Source organism: Cervus elaphus, chromosome X, assembly GCF_910594005.1.
Source record: "Cervus elaphus chromosome X, mCerEla1.1, whole genome shotgun sequence".
Taxonomy (NCBI): Eukaryota; Metazoa; Chordata; class Mammalia; order Artiodactyla; family Cervidae; genus Cervus; species Cervus elaphus.
This window is the reverse complement of record NC_057848.1, coordinates 161,403,600-161,428,680: the sequence shown is the minus strand read 5'-3', so window position 1 is coordinate 161,428,680 and position 25,081 is coordinate 161,403,600. Positions and strand designations below refer to the sequence as shown.

General features: G+C 38.5%; 1 protein-coding gene across 1 annotated transcript in view; it reads left to right on the top strand.

Moving 5' to 3' along the window:
- Positions 1-25,081, top strand: part of GLRA2 (glycine receptor alpha 2) — a 183,493-nt gene that overhangs the window by 58,262 nt on the left and 100,150 nt on the right. The window contains exons 6-8 of the mRNA XM_043896172.1: positions 11,205-11,287; positions 14,125-14,262; positions 16,233-16,447. Of these exons, the coding sequence (XP_043752107.1) occupies positions 11,205-11,287; positions 14,125-14,262; positions 16,233-16,447 (436 nt within the window). The remainder of the gene's footprint in view (positions 1-11,204; positions 11,288-14,124; positions 14,263-16,232; positions 16,448-25,081) is intronic.

Genomic DNA, 25,081 nt, shown 5'->3' with positions numbered 1-25,081 from the left:
TTAAGAGGCAGCCTTATATTCAACATATAGTTTGCACAGAGACTAATACTTAATACTAAGCTCCCTACTGAGAAATTTCCCAATCGCAAATTAGATCATGCATACTCTCTGATTCAACCAGCAGGAGTATCCAACAGATATTATTTTAGAATGTGTTCATGAATTATGGGTTTATATACTTTCAGACAATTATACAAAGATGGTTGACTGAGATAATTATCATCTGGATATGTAGACTGAAGGAAATCACCTAGTAGATTTGAACCAGTAGAGTTCAAGGGCTAGTATGCCATTATTCATCACCTGCATTTTCTTATGACAGGAACCCAAAGGAAATTCAGAGGTCCTGGTGAGCCTGCTCAACTTATGTTGATGTGTGCTTCTGCCTGGTCCATAGTGCTGCTTTTCAAAGGCTTCCTGGATGGCATTAATCCCAAAATAAACACACACAATATTACCACGATGCTCACGAGACACACGGATTGCTTTAGTGCATTCTCATAGTACATAACCCAAAGGAAGGACATTCCCATTTTAAAATGGGAAAATATTGTCCAGCCTCAGAAGTCAGCAGGCCCCTATGTTAGCTGCTTAAGAGTCAGCTAAGGAACTGTACTCGGTTTCAAAGTGTTGTCTAATCAAGAATGGACTATCTTTCCATCTGACCAATACTTCAGTCTCTCTTCAACCTTAGCCGTGGAGAAACAGTGGCCAACAACTTTGCATCAGTTACTACAACTGAACATGTAATGCAGGAAAATGCTAGCCAAGTAACACAATTTTGCTCTCAGCTGTCAGTTGATAAAAGTTACTTTGGTTTTCTTAAAATCACATTGGCAGTTCTTTTTATTTTTTGCCAAAAGTAAAATAATGCCAAATAAAACAGTAAGAGAATTGCTATACAATGCTATTCCCTCTTTTTTCAACTCAGCATCACCATTAAATAGCTGTGAACTCAGACAATACACTAACCATGGACAAGTTAGTTCTCATTATTTTAATGTGCAGGTTAGTAACATTATATTTTCATGAATATTTGGTATATAAATAAATATTAGCTGTTAAATGACTGAAATTTAAAATGTAACTAAAATGTGGGCAGAATTGTTGATTTGAATCTTTGATCATCTGAGCTCTTCTTTCTGATGGTGTTCATTGTAGCCCTCTCTTATTCAACACCTTGAAAACATTTTCGTTCAGGAAGCATCAGAGCATTTGGAAAAGTTTTAGCTGCAGATTTATCTGCTGCTCTCAAGTTGAATCCAATCCATATTTGGACCTAATTAACATGGGCCCACCATATGTGTGCACATTTTCCGAAGGGACAAGGCACAGATGGGAGCAGATATTGTATTTTTGTCCTTCCCAGCTAGCATTGCTGAATGCATATGGGTATTTTCTGTGATGCCTTTATGTTTGGTAAACATAGACCTTCCTAGTCAGCTACTGGTATTTTAGTCAGGGGAGAGGAGCAGAATAGCTGATGAACCAGCACTGTTGCCATTCACTCCCTGCAAAACCCAAGGTCAACATGGAGAAACAGGTCTTACACTTATTTGGAATTAACTAAAAGGATAGACTAATAGCAAAGCTTACTACCAACCTTGGGTTTAGTTTCAATCTTAGATAAAATTGAAGAAATGATTTCTCACCAGTGTCCTAGCCACATGATTTTGAGCCCTGTTATCCATCTAGCTTCATCCCTCCATTTGATACTCTTAATATCAAAGTCTGCTCTTGGGGATGCTGGTAAGGAGCCTGAGAACCTCTCAACTCATATACACAAAGGAGGAAATGACTAACAGTACTTGAAACACTACTCTCTCCCTAGATTTTCATCTTAATAGTCAGGGAAGCCTTTAGCTAAATGTCTATTATTCCATTATGAAAGTGTTAGTAGCTCAGTCATGTCTGACTCTTTGGGACCCCATGGACTGTAGCCCACCAGGCTCCTCAGTCCATGGGATTCTCCAGGCAAGAATACTTGAGTGGGTTGCCATTCCCTTCTCCAGCAGACCTTCCCAACCCAGGGATAAGAGTTGGGAGGAGTTTGATCAGGACCATGCCCTGGAATCTTTCCAGAATCCTAATAATTTCCACACCATGACTTTTCAACCTCTACTTATATAAACAGTCTTACCAGGCAATGCCACATCTGCGCCTGCCTGGGGACCAGGGGAACGGCTTAGGGCTGGAATGAGCAAGACCGTCTCTATGCTTCACATGATGAGCAAGGTCAAAGTGGCCATTGCATTACAGAGCTTTCCGAAGATGAGCTTAAAAACTTCATGCCTTGCCTGCCTAGCCAAACTTGGACCGATTTATTTTTGTTCTCTGTGGACAAAGATCCTTTTGTGGGTACCTTGAGTTTTAATTCAGAATCAAATAATTATTGTAAGTCATACTTCCCTGACAGACCCAAAGGGCCCTCTCAGGGTTTATATCTGTAAGATAGGTTATCCACTCTACCTAGTCAGTGTAATGAAAGGGAGTAATGAAAAGCCTTTTAGTTGACTGAGTTCAGCTATGTCTGATTTACATAACCTGGAACATTCTTTAAATGAGAATTTGAAAACAACTTTAAAAAGATGAGTAATAATTGCACAACTATTGGAATAGACTCCATAAAAAGAATACATATATACACACATATATATTAATATATTAGTAATATAAACTATGATCCCTTCAAAGAAATGGTTATTTTAAGTGTGTGATAAGCATGATGCCCAATAAATGCTTGCCAAAAATTGCTGAATGGATATACTAGATTATACCACAGATGGAGTTCTGTTTAACATGAATCCCTCCTGACTAAAGACATGGAGCTGGTCTCCCTCCATGCTCTGTCCTCATTCATGACCAGTACCAGGGGTTTTTATAAATCTTTAGTTGGGGATCATCCAGTGAATGTTGCAGTCACCACCCTTACTTTCTTTAAAATTTCTCAGTGACTCTTGGGGATATTAGATTTTCTAGTCAGAGACCACAGATAGCACTCTGATACACTGCTACTGCCCTGAGTAGAGTCCCACTACCTACTTTTGCACACTTGTGTGTGTTAACAAGCATCTGGTTTGGGTTCTTCTCTGTTGCACCTTCCACTCTTCTCAGCAGCTACCCCAGTTTTTTTCTAGCCATACCTACCATATTCTTGGTTGCCAATGAATTGACCTTGTGTGTTCTGCCTTGCCCTTAGCAACATGCCTTTCCCTGGTGACTGAGGTTCATGACTAATCTCCCTTACTGTCTCACTACCCCTGATCCAGTCATTTAGAAGTCTTCTTGAGCCTAATTGTTCAGACGAGGTTTCAAGTAGAAAGTCTTATTTTCCAAAGAGAGTGCTGATGCCACTGAAAAAAACCACAGACCTCTTTCTAAATCCCTGCCTATTTCTCTTTCAAAATGTTCTCCTCTTAGTCCATCATATGGACAGTAACTGAAGTCCTCCTTGGGACATGCTGAAGTAGAGCTTCTTAAAATGTGCTCCACAAGATCAGCCCAGCATTAACTGAGCTATTTCTCAGGAGGGCCTGGGAATCTGCATTCCTACCAAGCCCCTCAGATGATACCTACATCGACCAGAGTTTGAAACCCACTGTTCTAAAGAAGACTCTGATCAGACAACTAGCCTAATGGTATCTTTTAATCCAATGACCACTCTAACTCCTTCCCTCCATCTCCCCATATGTGTGGGTTGTATAAATGATGCATGTCTAACTTGACTTCTAACTTGCTCCAGGCTAATTTCACTTAAGAAGGACACTCTTGTTTAATACATGATGCATCCTGTCAAATCTCTCTGGCATTAGAATGTCACATGGTTCAGAAATTTCCAAGTACCTGAGAGGAAAGAGTCAATAGACCTACACGACCTACACTGTACAGTAAGGCTGTCCTTAACATTTTAGGAGAAAGAGTGAATAGTGTTCTAGGATGTGGTATGACAAAGCTCTACAGGGGCAACAAATATATACCCAGACTGCCAGAAAGTTCTAATTTTAAGAAGCATTATTATTTAAACTTAAGGCTTTCATCACATTCAAGAGTGGAAATTCACCTATAAGAGGAAATTTTTATCTTGGTCACCTTCACTTGCAGTTTAGAATCATAGAAATTTTGAGCAGGATGGAGTTGTGGGTAAGGAATGAGGCTCAGAGATACAGTTAAGGTCAAACCGCTCTTTCTCTATAAGCCTGGTCCACCACCCAGGCCCCTGGATCTGCAGTCAATGATGCTTCTACTCTAGGAGGTGGCCAGGGGAGGCTAGAGGAGTTTTTAAAAGGAAAGGTCATGGGAAGCCTGAATAACTGCAGAAAATATGAAGACAACCAAGGTGTCTACAACCTATTCTGCTAGCTTCACAGACAAAAGAGGATGATAAACTAGCAACAGATTCTTTTTCTAAGAAGGAACATTGTAGAGCAGAAAATAATAAACTTTGACATCAATTAAAGTTGGGTTCAAATCTAACTTTGGTTGCTTACTGTTTTTGTGACTTTGGGGAAATGGCTTAACCTCTCTGAGGTCCAATGTGCTTATCTCAAAAACAGAGAGAATTCTCTCTGCCTCCTGGGATAGTACTCCATGACTGCAAAATAATGAGAGCACTTGACCTGAAGCAGGTGCTCACAGAATGATTATCAATACTATCGAAATCACTTGAAGTTTTATTTTTCCTTATTAAGCATTTTAATCCTAAAAGAACATAGGTTCTATCCTCTCTGCTATTTCCATGTACCACTGAAGGTTTGCATATGCTACACAGAGTATGCTAAGCATGGTCCCTGAGAGAGGAATGGCAGGAATATACCTGAGACTCTTGCTTTTCCGAAAACACAAAAGCCTCCCTTTACCCTTCCTTTCCAAACAAGACAGACTACTATATCAGAATTAACTCTCTTTGAATGTTGGAAATCTTTTCTTTAGGCAAGAAGATCTCTCATGACAATTTGCAATTCCATCTGAAAATTCGTTTTCTCTTCAAATGGCTTTTTCTTCCCTCAAGAATCTTTTACTGGGAAGGCTCTTCCGCTTACACGGAATTCTTTATGAATGAGTAGTTGCTTACAAGTCAAGGAACCTTCTGTCTACCATGAAATTATAAAGTGATTAACATGCATGCTTCTAGCAATATGAGAACAGTCCTGGCCATGGACCCAGCTACCTGATGAAGGCTAGAGGACAGGTGGACATGGCTTTCTGGCTTTCTTTCCATTTGGTTTGCCTTATTTCTAGTTCCCACTAGAAATGCTAGCAACTTACAGAGAGGGGCCAGGCAAGCTTTCTGGCTTCCTTTGCCAGTCTTGGAATTTGGCAACACCCCATGGGCTCTGGAGTGTTCTTATACGTATAATTACAATTACACATACGTACAATTATAACAATTATGTATAATTATGATTTTACACTGTATAATTACGATTATACAGTGGAAGTGACAAATAGATTCAAGGGATTAGATCTGATAGATAGAGTGCCTGAAGAACTATGAACAGAGGTTTGTGACACTGTACAGGAGGCAGTGATCAAAACCATAACCAAGAAAAAGAAATGCAAACAGGCTAAAGGGCTGTCTGAGGAGGACTTACAAATAGCTGAGAAAAAAAGAGATGTGAAAGGCAAAGGAGAAAAGGAAACATATACCCATCTGAATGCTGAGTTCCAAAGAATAGCAGGAGAGATAAGAAAGCCTTCCTAAGGGATCAATGTAAAGAAATAGAGGAAAACAATAGAATGGGAAAGACTAGAGAGCTCTTCAAGGAAATTAGAGACACCAAGGGAACATTTCATGTGAAGATGGGCATAATAAAGGACAGAAACTGTATGGACCTAACAGAAGCAGAAGATATTAAGAAGTGGCAAGAATACACAGAAGAACTATACAAAAGAGATCTTAAAGACCCAGATAACCATGATGTGGTGATCACTCACCTAGAGCCAGACATCATGGAGTGCAAAGTCAAGTGGGCCTTAAGAAGCATCACTATGAACAAAGCTAGTGGAGGTGATGGAATTCCAGCTGAGCTATTTCAAATCCTAAAAGATGATGCTGTGAAAGTGCTGCACTCAATATGCCAGCAAATTTGGAAAACTCAGCAGTGGCCACAGGACTGGAACAGGTCAGTTTTCATTCCAATCCTAAAGAAAGGCATGCCAAAGAATGTTCAAACCACCATACAATTGCACTCATCTCACACACCAGCAAAGTAATGATCAAAATTCTGCAAGCTAGGCTTCAACAGTAAGTGAACCAAGAACTCCCAGATGTTCAAGCTGGATTTAGAAAAGGCAGAGGAATCAGAGATCAAATTGCCAACATCTGTTGGATCATACAAAAAGCAAGAGAATTCCAGAAAAAAAAATCTACTTCTGCTTCATTGACTATGCTAAAGCCTTTGACTTTACAAAGTCAAAGTTTGTTGACTTCACAACAAACTGTGGAAAGTTCTTCAACAGATAGGAGTACCAGACCACCTTACCTGCCTCCTGAGAGGCAGAAGGGGACGATAGAGGACGAGATGGTTGGATGGTATCACCAACTCAATGGATCTGAGTTCAGCAAGCTCCAAGAGATGGTGAAGGACAGGGAAGCCTGACTTGCTGCAGTCCATGGGGTGGCAGAGTCAGACATGACTGAGCAACTGAACGACGTGGGCTCTGATGACCCTCCTTCTCGTCTAAATCCTTTGTGTTTTCCCATTTCTGCTTAATAAAAGCCTTACATTCTCCCACAGACCTTGAGGATGCTGATTCATTCATTTGTTCAACAAATGTTTACTGAATACCTCCTCTGTTAAAGGCATTATTTTAGATTGTAAAAAGGGAAACTTGTAGCCTTTGTGGTTCTTGCATAAGGGAAGAACCTTGCGTAGGAGAGAAATAAGTAAATTTAAAAAAATTCATTTGATTTAAAAAAAACTGTAATATTAACATGGTTTACAATGTCTGCATCTATCAGTCATTTAAACTTTAAGTAAGATATAAACCTAAGCTGGTATGATGAGCAAGGTGAACTAAATAGGAAAGTAGTAAGGAATGGAATGGGGGAAGCTGATTTCCTGTGCTTTGTCCTATCCTTTTGCTTTCAAAATAGAAATGTTCCCTCAGCCTTCTCACTCTGTATAAAGAAGCAGGATCTCTATAAGGAAACTTTATTCTTTCTCTTGGGCAAACAGGAGCAGGGGTGCTCTGAATGCCTGCATGTCTTCACAATAACAGAGGGGGATGTGTGATAATGCTTCAGTAAATGAGTTCTTTAAGAAAAATCAAATGGGTTGGGAAGATCTGCTGGAGAAGGGATAGGCTACCCACTCCAGTATTCTTGGGCTTCCCTGTGGCTCAGCTGGTAAAGAATCTGCCTGCAATGCAGGAGATCTGGGTTCAATCCCTAAGTTGGGAAGATCCGCTGGAGAAGGGAAAGGTTACCTACTCCAGTATTCTGGCCTGGAGAATTCCATGGACGGTATAGTCCATGGGGTCGCAAATAGTTGGACACGACTGAGTGACTTTCACTTCACTCTGTATCTCTGTACAAAATAATATCAAGCTCACTTTTCTCCCAAACCCATGTTTTTAAATTTAAAGATAGCTTTTAAAAATCAATAGTGGTTACTTTGGAAGGTTCTTGACTGAGAAGAGAGCACAACGGAGTGTTCTGGGGTGAGGGGAATATTCTAAGTCTGGATCTCGGTGCTTGTTAAACAGTTGGGTATAGATGCAAAAAAGGTATCATGCTGTAACTTACGATTTGTATATTTTTACTGTGTTTAACATATACTTCAGTGAAAAAGAAAAAAAAAACTAAGTAAAATGCAAGTCTGTGTTTTAGGCCTGCAGATGTGTGGTAAACTAGACATCATAAATTATAGGCTCTGTGGTCCATGAAAGAACTTATTAGATCTTTCCAATCACTTCCCATTTGCTCAGATGGTGACATGATTTAGTAAAGTGGGGAGCTGTTAACTTGCCTCCTTGTTATTGACACTCATTGAGTTCCCATACAAAACCTATCTAGAAAGGGAAATAGAAAAACAAATAAGGAAGGAGGGAAATACACACACAGTTCTCAGCTGAGACTGAGATTCAGAGAATTTCATGCTCTTTGGAAATTTCACTCAGTGCGGCTTTTCCATGGTGTTAATAATTTTGACCCTAAGAACTCTGTAGGATTGTTATATCTGCCACAAAGCCAGAAATATCATGTCTGAAGCTTTTTTCCCTAAACAAATGTGAAAAGTTCATAAAAGAATCCAATTAAGCAAACCTATGATTAAGAATATTAAAATTGGGTTGTTTCCAACAGCAAACAAAATACCACTGATTTCCTTGTTGCATGTTTTAAAACTATTCATTTCTGCTATTAGTTTCTAATTTCTCAAAAGTAAACTTTTCAAAATCACAATGAAATTTCCAGGTTTTCTGGTTTTGATTCAATTAAACTATGCACATGCCTTCTGGTTATTTTTATATGATAGACATATTTTTGTTTGATGAAAATATTTCCTCTGTAAAAAATTTTAAAAAATAGATTCTTACTGTGTTAATAACAATTTTAAACCCACGGATCCTTTTGAAATTCCCCTCCCTTAATAAAGTGTCAATTTTTTTTAAAATTTCTGATTACTAGAGATTTTCATTTTGATTCTCTTACTCTTCCTTTACGTTGAAGAGTTCATGGCATTAATCTCAATAAAATAAAACCTCAAAAAAAACAAAGTCTTTATGCTAGAAAGAAATTTAAATATATTTAACTATATTTATATTTATATATGTAAATGAACCCCACAACTGACAAAAATCATTTTTCCTGTCTAAAATGTTATTTTAACTTGGATATTTAGAACTCAAAACTATTGTTTTTCCTTTAGATATGTGGTATTTGTGTTCTCAGAATAGCTCACAGAAGGTAGGTAATTTATTTAGCAATGAAGGTGAAATACTGTATGTTTGTGGCAAAATTTTAACAATAATATTATATTACTATATATAATAATATATTACTATATATAATATACTAATGTATACTATATATATTATACTATATAGTATATAGTATAGTATATAGTATATACAGTATATAGTATACTATATATATTATATGGTATATAATATATACTATAATATAATAATATATTATTATCATTATAGTAATAGCAAAACATTACTGAGTAAAACATAATTTAATAAGTTTACCTTTCAGCTATTGTTTGAAGAAAGGCATGCTTAACACATAAAGTTGATCATCTTCAAATAGCCTATACTTGTCAATATAGATAACACGGAATGAATAAAGAGTTAAAAAAAAATAGTATGAATCATCCCGCCAACCAAAAATAACTACTCTTAATATAGTGCTGTGTTCACCTCTAATATTGAAAACATTTTTACATGATTGGGAGTACACTCTACTGTTTTTGTATCTTGCTTTTCCCTGTCATTGTTATATTTTAATGATTTTGAAGATTGTCAGCATGGATTCTTTGTCTAATCTCACTTCAAATCCCAAATCTTTTCTTTCTTTAAAATAACTGGGCCACTCTTTTTTATTATTATTATTTTGTTTTGGATTGAATAGGTATAACATAAAGCTGAGAAAGGAAAGAAAAGTGAACCAGGAAGGGAGAGCATGACAGAAAAGAAGAGTTTAGGTAACAGTGCAAGAATCAAAGGGGTCTTTGGATAGAAGAGATATTTGAGAGAAAATGAACAGAAACTTGGAACAGTGAACTTCAGAATAACATGATTCTAGCATTATAGCTAAGTGGCAATAAGCATCATTTGATTCTACCTCATCATTTGATAGTGAAGTGAAAGTCACTCAGCTGTGTCCAATTCTTTGTGACCTCATGGCCTATACAATCCATGGAATTTTCTAGGCCAGAATATTGGAGTGGGTAGCCTTTCCCTTCTCCAGGGGATCTTCCCAACCCAGGGATCGAAGCCAGGTCTCCCGCATTGCAGGTGGATTCTTAAGGATGCATGTTTATCGAGTTTAATGTATTGCTTTGGGGACAGAGACAGTCGGAGGCAGTTCTTGAAAGGGAACACAGATATGCTGATTCTCAACCTTAATTTCCTTCTTTTAATCTCTGAGGCATAAAAAAACTGAAGAGCAAGAGGTGTGCAGCATTTCCTCGAGGACTGAGAAAGGAAATAGTGGAAAAGAGATGGTGAATTAGTCGATATCTTGATAAAAGACTTGATCAGAGGTGGCTGGAGCTTAGAAAATTAAGGAAAGGAAAACACAGTAGTCCCTCAAGGATGCAGAGAAGTGAAGACTATGTACAAGTTACGATCCTCAAATGGCTTTTTAGATCCAGAATTACCTGCTCCAGATTTGTGAAAATTCTAGAATGAATGCTACAATATACAATTGACCTGTCCATGTAGTTAGCAAATGAAAAGATAGTGCAGTATTTGCCCATTTGATGGGAGGAGAGCCAATACTTGCCACAACCAATTATGCTTATTACATCATTTTTTGTCCTTGAAGCAAAGCCCACCTGTCCAACTTCAAAGCACGATAAATTTTACATCTTTTGGACATCAGTGTGCATAAGAGCCCACTTTCCTGTTACATTATTTCTCAATGCTCTTCTTTCTTTCTTTATTTAATCACTTAAATTATGTATTTATTTATTTTTGTAACTTTAAACTTTAGTATTGTAATTGGGGTATAGCCGATTAACAATGTTGTGGTAGTTTCAGGTGAAGAGCAAAGGGACTCAGCCATACATATACATTTAGCCATTCTCTCCCAAACCCCTCTCCCATCCAGGCTGGCACATAATATTGAGCAGAGTTCTGTGTGCTATATAATAGGTCTTTGTTGGTTATCCATTTTTAACACAGCAGTGTGTACATGACCTTCACAAAATCCCTAACTATCCCTTCCCCCCAGAAACCTCTTCTTGATTCTAGAATAAACTTCAGACCAGTGCTACTGGGGAGGTGATAGTCAGAGACTGGAAGATGGGAAATGGAGAGTAAGAGGTTACTGCAAAATTCTATAGCATTTAAAAAAGTTACCAATGGCTACTGATCATTTGAAAATTAGAAAACATTGTCCTGAGTGAGAGCTGAGAGTTCATCCTCTGTATCAGTGTCACTCTGCTTAATACCAAATATATTTTTGGTTTGCTTCTCAAGAATCAGATCTCACAAATTAAAAACTTGTTTTCAATTTTCTTTTCTTTGGTAAGGCTCACCTTGACCTTATCCTGTCCCATGGACTTGAAGAATTTTCCAATGGATGTCCAGACTTGTACAATGCAGCTGGAGAGTTGTAAGTCACTACGACTGAGATAACCACCTGCTTGTTTTAAGCAATGACCTGGTTCTTTTCAGTATGTTGTTAAGGAGAAAAAAAAAACCCATAAGAGTCAATCTATACCTATTTAACAACTCCCAAGGTCCTAAGGGAAGGACAAGTAAAAGGGTGTGTGCGTGTCTTCTACCCAAGAGCACAAAGACCATTTTTCAAAGTAAAAAGCCAAATAACTTGCCCTTCATCAAAAAACAAGCCTGATTCAGTAAGCTTTTCTTTGAAATGAAAATGTCTCCTGGGAAAATTAAGATTATTAGTCATTTAACCTCTATAATGAATCGCTCTCTAGTCAGAAAATTGTTATTTCCTTCTATCTTGTGCTTGTATAGACCTTCACTCCAAAGGAATTTTAGCAGGAAGGGATAATTGATTTGAGGACAAGATACAGGGGCCTTAGTCAGAAGAGGATGTAAAAATGAGGGGCATTGAGATGACATGGAATAAAGGGATCTCCCTTAGATGGGCCACGGACATACAAAGACAAGGTGAACTAGAGAAATGCTACTACTCTGTGACCTTTATGTCCTGGCTCTGATGCCACTGAAATCTTTAACATGTGCCATAAGTTGCTGATGCCTCCAAGGTAATGGAATTTTCAGTCAGCAGACATGAAATTTTTTTCTGGCTTGCTCTGTCAGTTGCTCTGTTTGTAAAATGCAGAGAATAATAAGTGCTACTGACCTACAGGGATGTTAGGAGATTTAATGAGGCAGGGGCAAGAAAATACTTTTAACTTCTTGGTTTAGAAAAATAATAAATGCAAAAAAACACATCAACTATTATTTAAAAAGAGGCGGTGACAGCGATTTCTTCTGATCATTTAAAATCATTGTAGATTTCCCTTGAAACTTCCTACAAAAATAAACAAAATAATGAAACATCTTTGTTTGAAGAGGTTGTCAGATATAAAATGAGAATTTCTGATTTACAATAGGCTTTATGTATTCATTTTTTTCCCCATTGCCCCTTCTCTTCAGAAGATAGTTAAGAAAAACTTTTTCTTACATAATGATTCCTTCTTTGTGTCTTCTCTACTGCTCCAAACTCTCCCCTGCCTCAACCTATTACTTAGTTTTTCTATAAAGCAGCAACCATAGCTATCATCTGAGGTTCCTCCAAGGCTTAGTCGTGTCCAACTCTTTGCAACCCCATGGACTATACAGTCCATGGAATTCTCCAGGCCAGAATACTGGAGTGGGTAGCCATTCCTTTCTCCAGGGGATCTTACCAACCCAGGGATCATACCCAGGTCTCCCACATTGCAGGCAGATTCTTTACCAGCTGAGCTACTAAGGAAGCCCCCTTAAAGGCTTAAAAACTCCAATTAGTAAAATATGCTTGGTGCTTTCAGGATCTAGAAGTAATGAAATCAAAGAAGCAGTGATGTGTTTACCACTAACTTTGACTGTGAAGGGTGGGAAGTGTCCTTTACTTTTCTACCCTCATATTCTACCCTCCTTCCCCACATTTTTTCCTCTTCTATTTGATGGACCCCAAGCTGCAGCTTCCAAGTAGCTGACAAGGACTATTACTGTAGCAGTCAGCAAGAAAAGGGTGCTTGGCAAGCCTCTAGTATTTGATGGAGATATCCAAGAAGTCCTCATATAGCACTGATGTGGAAGAGACAGGGTTGACCACTCTCTTTGTGGACCATCAATGCTTGTACAAAGCCCTCTTTGTGACTTGCTTGTTTTTAATTTCTGGCTTTGAATGGAAAAGGTGGTTCAAAGAAAGAGGAAAGTAGATTCCAATTGATTTCTGGGTAGCTTTGGTGAGTCATTACCTTTCAGTAAACAAGAATAAGAATCTATAACCTTAATAAACATGCTGAGGTTACTGGCTAGCCAAAACCTCACATAATAACCCTTGTCTGCCTCACTCTCCTTTTAGAGTTCATATCACAAATAAAGGAAGAGGTGAGAGAACTGATGCCTAAAAAAAGAGTAGCCTTCATTTCCAGGGTGCAAAAAGATCCAGAAGTACTTGACATAACAACCTAGTTAGCAGGAGCTTGGAGACTAAGAGCTGACTTTGGTTTACTAAACTGATAATAATCTTACTTCGAATGGTTCAAAAGTCATGTAACAATATGACTATATAACAGAGAATCTGTTTTACTTCATATTCAGCATTGTAATGAGTAGGCCCCTTTAGCAAGAAACTAGCACAAATGAATATGCTTAATTTGCATATTCTATAACTTTCTCTCAGGTTACCTACCTACAGCCCTTCCCACTTGCTAAAGTAATTGAGGATTGACCATAAGGACTTGAACATAAACTTTCTGAAAACAAAGGTAATAGACCCAAAGAGAGGAGCCAAGTTTGTAATGGAAATATTTTAAGCAGGGCTGTGATGAATCCATCCTCATTAAAAAAAAATGCTTTTCATTTGAAACACTAAGCCTGGTGCCATGAATTACATTGTTTTATTGGATATCCACAGACACAGCTCTTTCAAGTAAAGACAATCTTCAAAGCATTTTTGTTTATTTACTTGTTTGTTCTTCAGAAGATTTAGTGGATAAAGAAGGCAGAGGCAAAATGGACTTTATAGATTCTATTCTCTCATTATACAGAAAAAAATCATTCAGAAATAGCTTGTTGTCTTCAATTTCTTTGGCTCCAATGACATGGTTGTCATGATGATCACAGCTCTTTTATTAAAAAATGCTCTTGAATTGGCCGACCATGTCTGCTTTAGATGACCCCCTTGATTGTTTCTTTACCTGGCTAGACTCTCAAGCTTTCTTGGAAAGATGCATTCAATTTTTCACTATGATTCATTTGTTCCAGTTGGATACACAATGAATGACCTGATATTTGAGTGGTTAAGTGATGGTCCAGTTCAAGTTGCTGAAGGATTGACCCTGCCTCAGTTCATTTTGAAAGAAGAGAAGGAACTCGGCTACTGCACAAAGCACTACAACACTGGTAAGTTTCCTTTCAGCTGCTAAACTCAAATGGGCTCCATCTGCAGCTTGGCGTATATATCTTATCACCTTATCTTCTGCATATTGATCAAGAAAGTGGAGCTACAAAGAACTGTCCTGGGCTTGGCTCAAAATCCCTTCAACACATAAGATGCCTATACCCCTTGGAATGGGTCAGAGAGCACGACAGTTAATTTTTCCAAAAGAGAGAGAGAAGGAAAGAGATTTGGGAATCTTGTGCTATTCTCTCGCTGACCATCTACTATCAAATGACTTTGAGGAAAGATGTATGAGACCTTGTAAGTGGTACAAGAAATGAATAAATTTTGGCCCATTCCCAGCATCCACTCTTGACATTGGCTCCTCAGATCAATTTGCACTTTCAGGACTTCCATGGGCCGGTGGTTAAGAATTCACTTGCAATGCAGGGGTCAAGGGTTCGATCCCTGGTCAGGGAACTAAGATCCCACATGCTGTGGAGCAGCTAAGCACGTGCGCCACAACTACTGAGCCTGTGTGCTCTGGAACCTGTGTGCCACAACAAGAGACCATGCACCACAACAAAAGATCCCACAACGAAGATCCTGCATGCCACAATTAAGACCTGAGGCAGCCAAATAAATTAATAAATCGATTTTAAATTTGCACTCTGCCTTAGTGGAAGAGAGAAATAAAAGGTCTTTGCAAACCCAGAAATACAGCTGTTGCACTCTCCAGTACTAAACAGCATGCATGAAAATCAGTTGCTGGCAAGTCAGCTCGCTCTAGAGTCATGCACTATCACTAGTGATGACAGACACACGGTGCAAGGCGAGAATCTGAGGTCGTAGCAACAAGTGGGCATTGTTACCCGGAAGATTATGCCCGCCCGTAAAGTCGATGGCTTTTCCTGTCAATGTCCTGGTCTTTCATATCACACAAGCTGACCAAGGAGAAGCAATTGAGACACGATAGTTTGTTCAGTGACTGCTCAAGGAGTCACTGCTGAGTAAATGGTCCATGAACATTTGTTTTAGAAGTCAACAATGCTTTCTTCTTTTTTTTTTTAACAGGCAGCAATGTATTTATTGGAAATGAACTAGACATTACATAGAAGTCAACAATGCTTTCTATTAAATAACTAAAATCTGATTGTAAGGTCTTCTTCCTGAGCAAGAAGAACCCAACCCTATCTCTTATCATTTGTGCAGGCTAAGCCAAATTACCTTCTGGGCTTCTAATGCCAAGCCAATTAAAAAGGAAGGGAAGTGGTAAGGGGCAGGAACATCTGTCTCTTAAGAGTATGTTAAAAGTTGTAATGTCTTTACATGTACTCTATTTTAGAGGCAATGCAACACTGTAAACAGATTCTAGGTATATTCTAAATGTCCTCAAGTAATTACCCAGGAGATTATGAAAATTTTACAATGATCAGATTATATTCACAGCTTCTAAAAATGTCTATTTTTCTCTTGCTACTGCTAACATGAGGAGAGATATACAATTAACCAAATCCTTTAGGAGCCTCACATGAACTTCACTGCTTAGGAAGGCAAGGTTTCAACTATTTCATATTATACATTATGTATTAAATGCTATATAGTGTGTGCTACGCATATACGCTGCAGGTTACATGTTGTATGCTATATATTACATACTATAACTCCCACAAAACTGAATAGTTTCTTTCCACTGAACAGTCTAGAAAATTCTGAAGCTCTGTCTAAATAATCGCACTGCAACAAGCACAGATTTAAAAATTAAATATGCCACATGGTTTTGGGCCAGTGACTCTTTAGATCGCTCATTCTCACACTGTCATTTTCATTACTGGTTGAGTTGGAAACAGTTGAATTGGGTATGTAGGGTCAGTGTTTTGTGCAGTCTTTCAAATCTATCTTTAATGTTCTTTTTTAATATAAATAAAGTGGGGGGCTGGAACAGGAAAGATAATTTCAAATTGGCTTTTAAATCATCATTTCCTGTTTCCAGGAAAGTTTACCTGCATTGAGGTTAAGTTTCACCTGGAACGCCAGATGGGATATTATTTGATCCAGATGTACATCCCCAGTTTGTTGATAGTCATTCTGTCCTGGGTCTCTTTTTGGATAAACATGGATGCGGCCCCTGCCAGAGTTGCACTGGGCATAACGACAGTCTTAACAATGACCACCCAGAGTTCAGGCTCCAGGGCATCTCTGCCAAAGGTAAGAGATCTCCTCATTTGACAACAAGTGACCTGAGAGGTTTGTCAAAGGTCTTATGGGCTGGAGAATTCTGTGAAGACAGAAATGTTTGCTTCTGTGCGGCACTGCTGGAGATGCAAATGCAGTAAGAGAATTGGAAAGCTGAGTTTGAGAGCATTAGAGCTCTTAGAACAAGGGGGAATCTTTGTAATCAGATTAATTAGGGGAAAGGGGATTCAGGGTTGAGAGAGAAGAGGGATGAGTGGAGGCAGAAACATGGCTCAGGAATTCTCAGAAGCCCTTGAGTACTTTTGACCTCATGTTGTTTATGAGGCATGAAGCTTGCAGGAATTGGAGTGAGATTGATACAACTTATGTTGTATTGTCAAGTATTTATTGGGGAGGCTATTGTGATTCATATGCTCAGTGAAGTCATTTACTGTAATAAAAGATTGAATTTGTTCTTGTTTAGTCGCTGAGTTGTGTCCGACTCTTTTGTGAACCCATGGACTGTAATTAAGCTACTGCAAATTTACACAGAAAAGCCATATGCAATGAGTGTACATAGGAAATGAACGTGCAGTATTAGGGTGTAGCAAATCAGATATCTGTTTGTTCGCTATGCCTTAATTTAGCTTAATGGCTAATAAAATTACTATTTTGAGTGACATAGTTACCTAGAGAATAACAGTGGAGTCACTGAGGATGGTAAAAATTCTGGCAACTGTGGCAGGTTCACAAAGAAGTATGGAGTGGATATCGGGGGCAAAAAGACATTTTGAAGTACCTTGAATAATAAATCATAATGGTTGCATAATCTATTTTTATGTAAGAGTGGCTGTCTGCATTTGTCAATATTGCTCAGGAAAATAATGATAAACATCCTGCTTGTGAAATGCCCCAGCACCTCAGAATGTTCCTATGTATATTTCCCCCTTTCACTAAGTACATTGAGTCATTAGCCTCAATTTTCCAGGACTGTGAGTTCAATTTAATATTCAGTATACACTGTCTCATACTGGTTTAGCACTTACTACAAAACCCAGTTCCAGAAAGTAACTGAGATGTAATCCTCTATTTTTGCTAGCTTGGGCTTATGTTTAGCTGTGCTGCAACTGACATAATAAGAAATGTTATATCATGTTCCACATTATCGCCTGTGTTGGAAGATAAGATGACATATGGAAGAGTTCTGTGGCTTTAATGGAGTTTGGTTGAATAGTGGGAAAATACTTATACTAATTTTTCAAGTTAAATGCCTCCAAAGATAAATATTAGATATTGTATGCTAATAGAGAAAGGAATAGCTCTGTCTCTGATACTTTTTTACTTTATGGGATAACAAATAGTACAAAACACCTATGTCATATTTCTACTGGAATACAGATGTCAGAAATGGTAACAGCTTTTTTTTTCAGCTATATAATCACATATCAATACTGCCTAACAGAAATTTTAATCCACTCTGTGCCTCCTCCCAAACAGGTTCATTTGTTTATTTCCCATTATTTATTAGTTATTGCCATCACTGTATGCCATGCCATTTAACCTTAGGACACACAAATATATTGTACAATTTAATAGATAGTTAAAGTATTGGTGGTACACTGCAAACAGATAATGTCAAAACATAAGATATTTAGCCTCCAAAAACTCATTGATACAAAAAGAATAGTCATTTATTTCAAAATGGGAGCTTGAGATTTTATAAATTTGTTATTCATTCTTATTAGCCATTGTGATTTTACATCATGGTCAGAACTATTGCTAAAAAGGAGATTAATCAAGATGGTAGAGTAGGAGGACATGGAAGTCACCTCTTGCCATGAATACATCAAAAATACATTTGCATGTGGAACAATACTCATTGAAAACTAACTGGAAACTAGCAGAAAGACTTGTACAAGCAAAGCTGTGAGAAAGATACATATGGAATCGAGTAGGAAGGGGAGAAAAACAATCAAGTCAGGACCCGTGACCCTGGAAGGGCTCTCAGGGGAAAAGAGAGATCACATGAACAAACACCAGCTTTGGGGAGTGAGCAGTGAAAACTACAGACTGGATGCCCCAGTCCTGGGGTCATACACAGTAGACGAGCCCTCTTGGCTGCTTGGAGGACACTGGGACTAACAGGAGGTCTGTGGGAAGCCTGGTCTCTGCTCCTGAGGAGTGCTGGTGCACTGGCTTACCCCTGGGGCAGGGCAGAGAAGATGGTGAGAGGACTGCTCCAAGGGCAATCAAGTTTCCCACAACTGCCTTGGTGTTTGTTCCAGCAAAGCTTACTACACGTCAGAGTGTGGTGTGGGATCTAGGGCTGCCACCGCTGGGGGAAAAGCTCGGCCATGGGATACAGAGATGACCTAGTCCCGGGGCAAAGTCTGGGTGAGACATCAGTAACTATTGTTGGCACATACTCAAGCACCACATCAGAAGCAGCCCAGAACTCTGAGGGCGGCTACTCCACCACAGCTAACCCCGATACACAAACAGTCCACACTGGCCCCTCCTGCCCTGCCCTGCAGCTCCACAAAAGGGCAGCCATGTCACAGACTGGGGGAAGTGGTCAGCAGTGAGGGACAAGTGGAACTTGGGCCTGAGGCTGCATCTAAGCAGTTAGAGAGAAATAATCGCTGGCACCTACACAAGCAGCACGTGAGAAACAACTCAGACTTCTGTCTGTGGCAAAAATGAGCTGAGAGGGCCCACATGGGCTTCCCTTCTTCAGCAATTCCCACCTCTGGGGCAAAAGTCCCAGTGCTGGGAAAGGGGAAAGCAGACACCTAAAGGGAACAGAGCCAGCTCAGGTCCAACCCACAGGGCTTCTACTCCAACTACTTGGAGGGCAGTGATGGCCACTGAGTGGAAGGAAAGTCCCAACCCACACCCAACTACAGCTCTAGCCCCTCCGCCTCCAGCCTCATATCTACGTAATAGCTACCAACATATTAGCTACCAGCACAACGTGAGGAAAGACCTCGCTTATGTCCACGTCAAATCTGCTCTCTCTCCAAAGGCATTAGGCATACACAGTCTGCATAGGGATGTTTCCATATATGAACACCTCTTCCAGACTGGAATAGATAACTGTTTCATTTAAATTCATAGAGGCAAACAAAGTTAAGGAAAATAATAAAGCAAAGGAACTACTCTTAATTGAAACAGTAAGAAAAAAACACTGAAAATACATAATTCAGGTCAGCCCAGTTCAGTTCAGTCGCTCAGTCATGTCCGAGTCTTTGTGACCCCATGGACTGCAGTACACCAGACCTCCCTGTCCATCACCAACTCCCGGAGATTACTCAAACTCATGTCCATTGACTCTGTGATGCCATCCAACCATCTCATCCTCCATCATTCCCTTCTCCTCCCACCTTCAAACTTTCCCAGCATCAGGGCCTTTTCAAATGAGTCAGTTCTTTTTTTTATTTTTTTATTAAAAAAATTTTTTTTCCATTTATTTTTATTAGTTGGAGGCTAATTACTTTACAATATTGTAGTGGTTTTTGCCATTGTTTCATGTCAAATGAGTCAGTTCTTCGCATCACGTGGCCAAAGTATTGGGAGTTTCAGCTTCAACATCACTCCTTCCAATGTATATTCATCACTGACTTCCTTTCGGATAGACTGGATGGATCTCCTTGCAGTCAAAGGGACTCTCAAGAGTCTTCTCCAACACCACAGTTCAAAAGCATCAATTCTTTGGCGCTCAGCTTTCTTTATAGTCCAACTCTCACATCCATCCATGACTACTGGAAAAACCATAGCCTTGACTAGATGGACCTTTGTTGACAAAGTAATGTCTCTGATTTTTAATATGCTGTCTAGGTTGGTCATAACTTTTCTTCCAAGGACCAAGTGTCTTTTAGTTTCATGGCTACAATCACCATCTGCAGTGATTTTGGAGCCCAAAAAAATAAAGTCTGCCACTGTTTCCACTGTGTTTCCCCATCTATTTGCCATGAAGTGATGGGACCAGATGCCATGATCTTAGGTTTCTGAATGCTAAGTTTTAAGCCAACTTTTTCACTCTCCTCTTTCACTTTCATCAAGAGGCTCTTTAGTTCTTCACTTTGTGCCATAAGGGTGGTGTCACCTGCATATCTGAGGTTATTGATATTTCTCCCAGCAATCTTGATTCTGGATTGTGCTTCATTCAGCCAAGCGTTTCTCATGATGTACTCTGCATATAAGTTAAATAAACAAGGTGACAATATACAGCCTTGACATACTCCTTTCCTGATTTGGAACCAGTGTGTTCTTCCATGTTCAGCTCTAACTGTTGCTTCCTGACCTGCATGCAGATTTCTCAGGAGGCAGGTCAGGTGGTCTGGTATTCCCATCACTTTAAGAATTTTCCACAGTTTGTTGTGATCCACACAGTCAAAGGCTTTGGCATAGTCCATAAAGCAGAAGTAGATGTTTTTCTGGAACTCTTGTGTTTTTTCCATAATCCAACAGATGTTGGCAATTTGATCTCTGGTTCCTTTGCCTTTTCGAAAACTAGCTTGAACATCTGGAAGTTCACAGTTCACGTACTTTTGAAGCCTGGCTGGACAATTTTAAGCATTATTTTACTAGCATGTGAGATGAGTTCAATTGTGTGGTAGTTTGAGCATTCTTTGGCATTGCCTTTCTTTGACATTGGAATGAAAACTGACCCTTTTCAGTCCTGTGGCCACTGCTGAGTTTTCCAAATTTGCTGGCATATTGAGTGCAGCACTTTCACAGCATCATCTTTTAGGATTTGAAAGAGCTCAAGTGAAATTCCATCACCTCCACTAGCTTTGTTCATAGTGATGCTTTCTAAGGCCCACTTGACTATGCATTCCTGGATGTCCTGCTCTAGGTGAGTGATCATACCATCATGATTATCTGGGTCATGAAGATCTTTTTTGTATAGTTCTTCTGTGTATTCTTGCCACCTCTTCTTAATATCTTCTGCTTCTATTAGGTCCATACCATTTCTTTCCTTTATTGTGCCCATCTTTGCATGAAATGTTCCCTTGGTATCTCTAATTTTCTTGAAGAGATCTCTAGTCTTTCTCATTCTATTGTTTTCCTCTATTGCTTTGCACTGATCACTGAGGAAGGCTTTCTTATCTCTCCTTGCTATTCTTTGGAACTCTGCTTTCGAATGGGTATATCTTCCCTTTTCTCCTTTGCTTTTTGCTTCTCTTCTTTTCACAACTATTTGTAATGCCTCCTCAGACAGCCATTTTGCTTGTTTGCATTTCTTTTTCTTGGGGATGGTCTTGATCCCTGTCTCCTGTACAATGTCATGAACCTCTGTCCATAGTTTGTCAGGCACTCTATCAGATCTAATCCCTTGAATCTATTTGTCACTTCCACTGTATAATCATAAGGGATTTGATTTAGGTCATAGCTGAATGCTCTAGTGGTTTTCCCTACTTTCTTCAATTTAAGTCTGAATTTGACAATAAGGAGTTCATGATCTGAGCCACAGTCAGTTCCCAGTCTTGTTTTAGCTGACTGTATAGAGAATGTTAACTGAATTAAGGAAAACAATAGATAAAACACAGTGAGAATGTTAATAAGGAACAAAGAATATAAAACAAGACTCAATCAGAAATAAAGAATTCAATAACTTAAAAAAAAAAACACTAGAAGGAATGAAAAGCAGACTGACACAGAAGAATGCATAAGTGATCTGGAAAACAAAGTAATGGAAATCACAAAAAAGAAAACAAATTTTAAAAGATAAGAACAGTTTATGGGATCTCTGGCTTAGCATTAATTGTACCAATATTCAAATTATAGGGGTCCCAGCAGGAGAAGAGAGAGAAGGAGATTGAACATGTATTTGAGAAAATTATGGCTAAAAACCTCCCAAACTGGTGAAAAAGGAAAGAGATATCCAGGTACAGGAAGCAGAGAGAGTTCCAAACAGTAGAAAACCAGACAGATATAATTAAAATGGCAAAACTTAAAGACAATTTTAAAGGCAGCAAGATAAAAACAGACTCATATACAAGGAAACTCCATAAGGCTATCACCTGATTTTTCTGCAGAAATACTGCAGGTAAGAAGAGAGTGGCATGACATATTCAAAGTGCTGAAAGGGAAAAACCTGCAACCTAGTATATACTAGCAGCAAGACTGCTATTTAGACTCAAAGGAGATATAAAACTACTCAGAAAAGCAAAAGCTAAAAGAGTTCATCAATACTAAACCTACTGTAAAAGAAATGTAGAAATGTTAAAAGGTTTTCTCTTTGAGGGAGAAGGGAAAAAAGTAAGAATCTATAGAAAATTGAAGTTCCAAGAAGGAAAGGAAAGGAAAATATATAGTAAGGATGGAGGATCTACCACTTAACTAAGCCAGTACAAATATTAAAAGACAAAAATTTGCAAAAGCAACTATAACTACAATAAAGAATTAAAGGGATAAACATGAAGATGTAAAGTATGACATTAAAAACACAAAATGTTGGGGAGAGGTGTAAAAAATGTAGATCTTTTAAATTTGAACTAAAATGACTATCAGTTTAAAACAGGTAGATTTGGTTATAGGTCAACAGGAAAGAACCCCATGAAAACCACAAATAAAAAAACCTACAATAGACACACAAAAACTAAAAAGAAAGAAACATAAGCATATTATTACCAAAGAAAATCATCAAACCACGAGTAAAGAAACAAAAAGAAATAACCAGAAATACTATAAAAACAGCCAGAAAATAAGTAATAAAATGTCAATCAGTACATACCTATCAATAATTACTCTACATGTTAAAGGACTAAATGTTTCAATCAAAAGACATAGAGTGGCTGATTGTATTTTTTCTTTAAAAAAAAGCCAAGACCCATCTTCATGCTACCTAGAAAACTCACTTCAGAACTAAAGACACACACAAGACTGAAAGAGGGGGAGTGGAAAAAGACATTTCAGGTAAAAGGAAATGACAAGAAAGGAGGGGGTAGTAATACTCATATCACACAAAATAGACTTTAAAACAAAGGCTATAACAAAAGACATTATAAAATGATAAAGTGATCAATACAAGAAGAAGATATTATACACATTAACAAATATGTATCAAATAAAGGAACATCTATACATATAAAGAAATACTAACAGAAATAATGGAGAAATGGACAACAATACAATAAGAGTAGGTAACTTAAATGCTCCACTTACATCAATGAACAGATCACCCAGAGACAAAATCAATAAGGCAACAGTGGTCTTAAATGACATGCTAGACCAGTTAGATTTAATAGATATCTACAGGAAATTTCATGCCCAAACAGCAGAATACATATAGTTTTCAAGTGCACATGGACCGATTTTCAGGACAGATCACAAGCTAAGCCATAAAATAAGTCTCAACAAATTGAAGAGGACAGAAAGAGATGGAGAAATGTATCATGTTCATGGATCAGAAGAATCAATATTGTGGAAATGAGTATACTACCCCAAAGCAATCTACAGATTCAATGCAATCCCTATCAAGCTACCAACGGTATTTTTCAGAGAACTAGAACAAATAACCTCACAATTGTATGGAAACACAAAAAACCTCGAATATCCAAAGCAATCTTGAGAAAGAAGAAAGGAACTGGAGGAATCAACCTGCCTGACTTCAGGCTCTACTACAAAGCTAGTCATCAAGACAGTATGGTACTGGCACAAAGACAGAAATATAGATCAATGGAACAAAATAGAAAGCCCAGAGATAAATCCAAGCACCTATGGACACCTTATCTTTGACAAAGGAGGCAAGAATATACAATGGAGAAAAGACAACCTCTTTAACAAGTGGTGCTGGGAAAACTGGTCAATCACTTGTAAAAGAATGAAACTAGAACACTTTCTAACACCATACACAAAAATAAACTCAAAATGGATTAAAGATCTAAACATAAGACCAGAAATTATAAAACTCCTAGAGGAGAATATAGGCAAAACACTCTCTGACATAAATCACAGACCCACCTCCAAGAGTAATGGAAATAAAAGCAAAAATAAACAAATGGGACCCAATTAAACTTAAAAGCTTTTGCACAACTAAGGAAACTATAGGCAAGGTGAAAAGACAGCCTTCAGAATGGGAGAAAATAACAGCAAACGAAGCAATGGACAAAGAATTAATCTCAAAAATATACAAGCAGCTCCTGCAGCTCAATTCCAGAAAAATAAACAACCCAATCAAAAAATGGGCCAAAGAACTAAACAGACATTTCTCCAAAGAAGACATACAGATGGCTAACAAACACATGAAAAGATGCTCAACATCCCTCATTATCAGAGAAATGCAAATCAAAACCACAATGAGGTACCATTTCATGCCAGTCAGAATGGCTGCTATCTAAAAGTCTACAAACAATAAATGCTGGAGAGGGTGCGGAGAAAAGGGAACCCTCTTACACTGTTGGTGGGAATGCAAACTAGTACAGCCAATATGGAGAACAGTGCGGAGATTCCTTAAAAAACTGGAAATAGAACTGCCATACAACCCAGCAATCCCACTGGGCATACACACTAAGGAAACCAGAATTGAAAGAGACACATGTGCCCCAATGTTCATCGCAGCACTGTTTACAATAGCCAGGACATGGAAGCAACCTAGATGCCCATCGCAGATGAATGGATAAGAAAGCTGTGGTACATATACACAATGGAATATTACTCAGC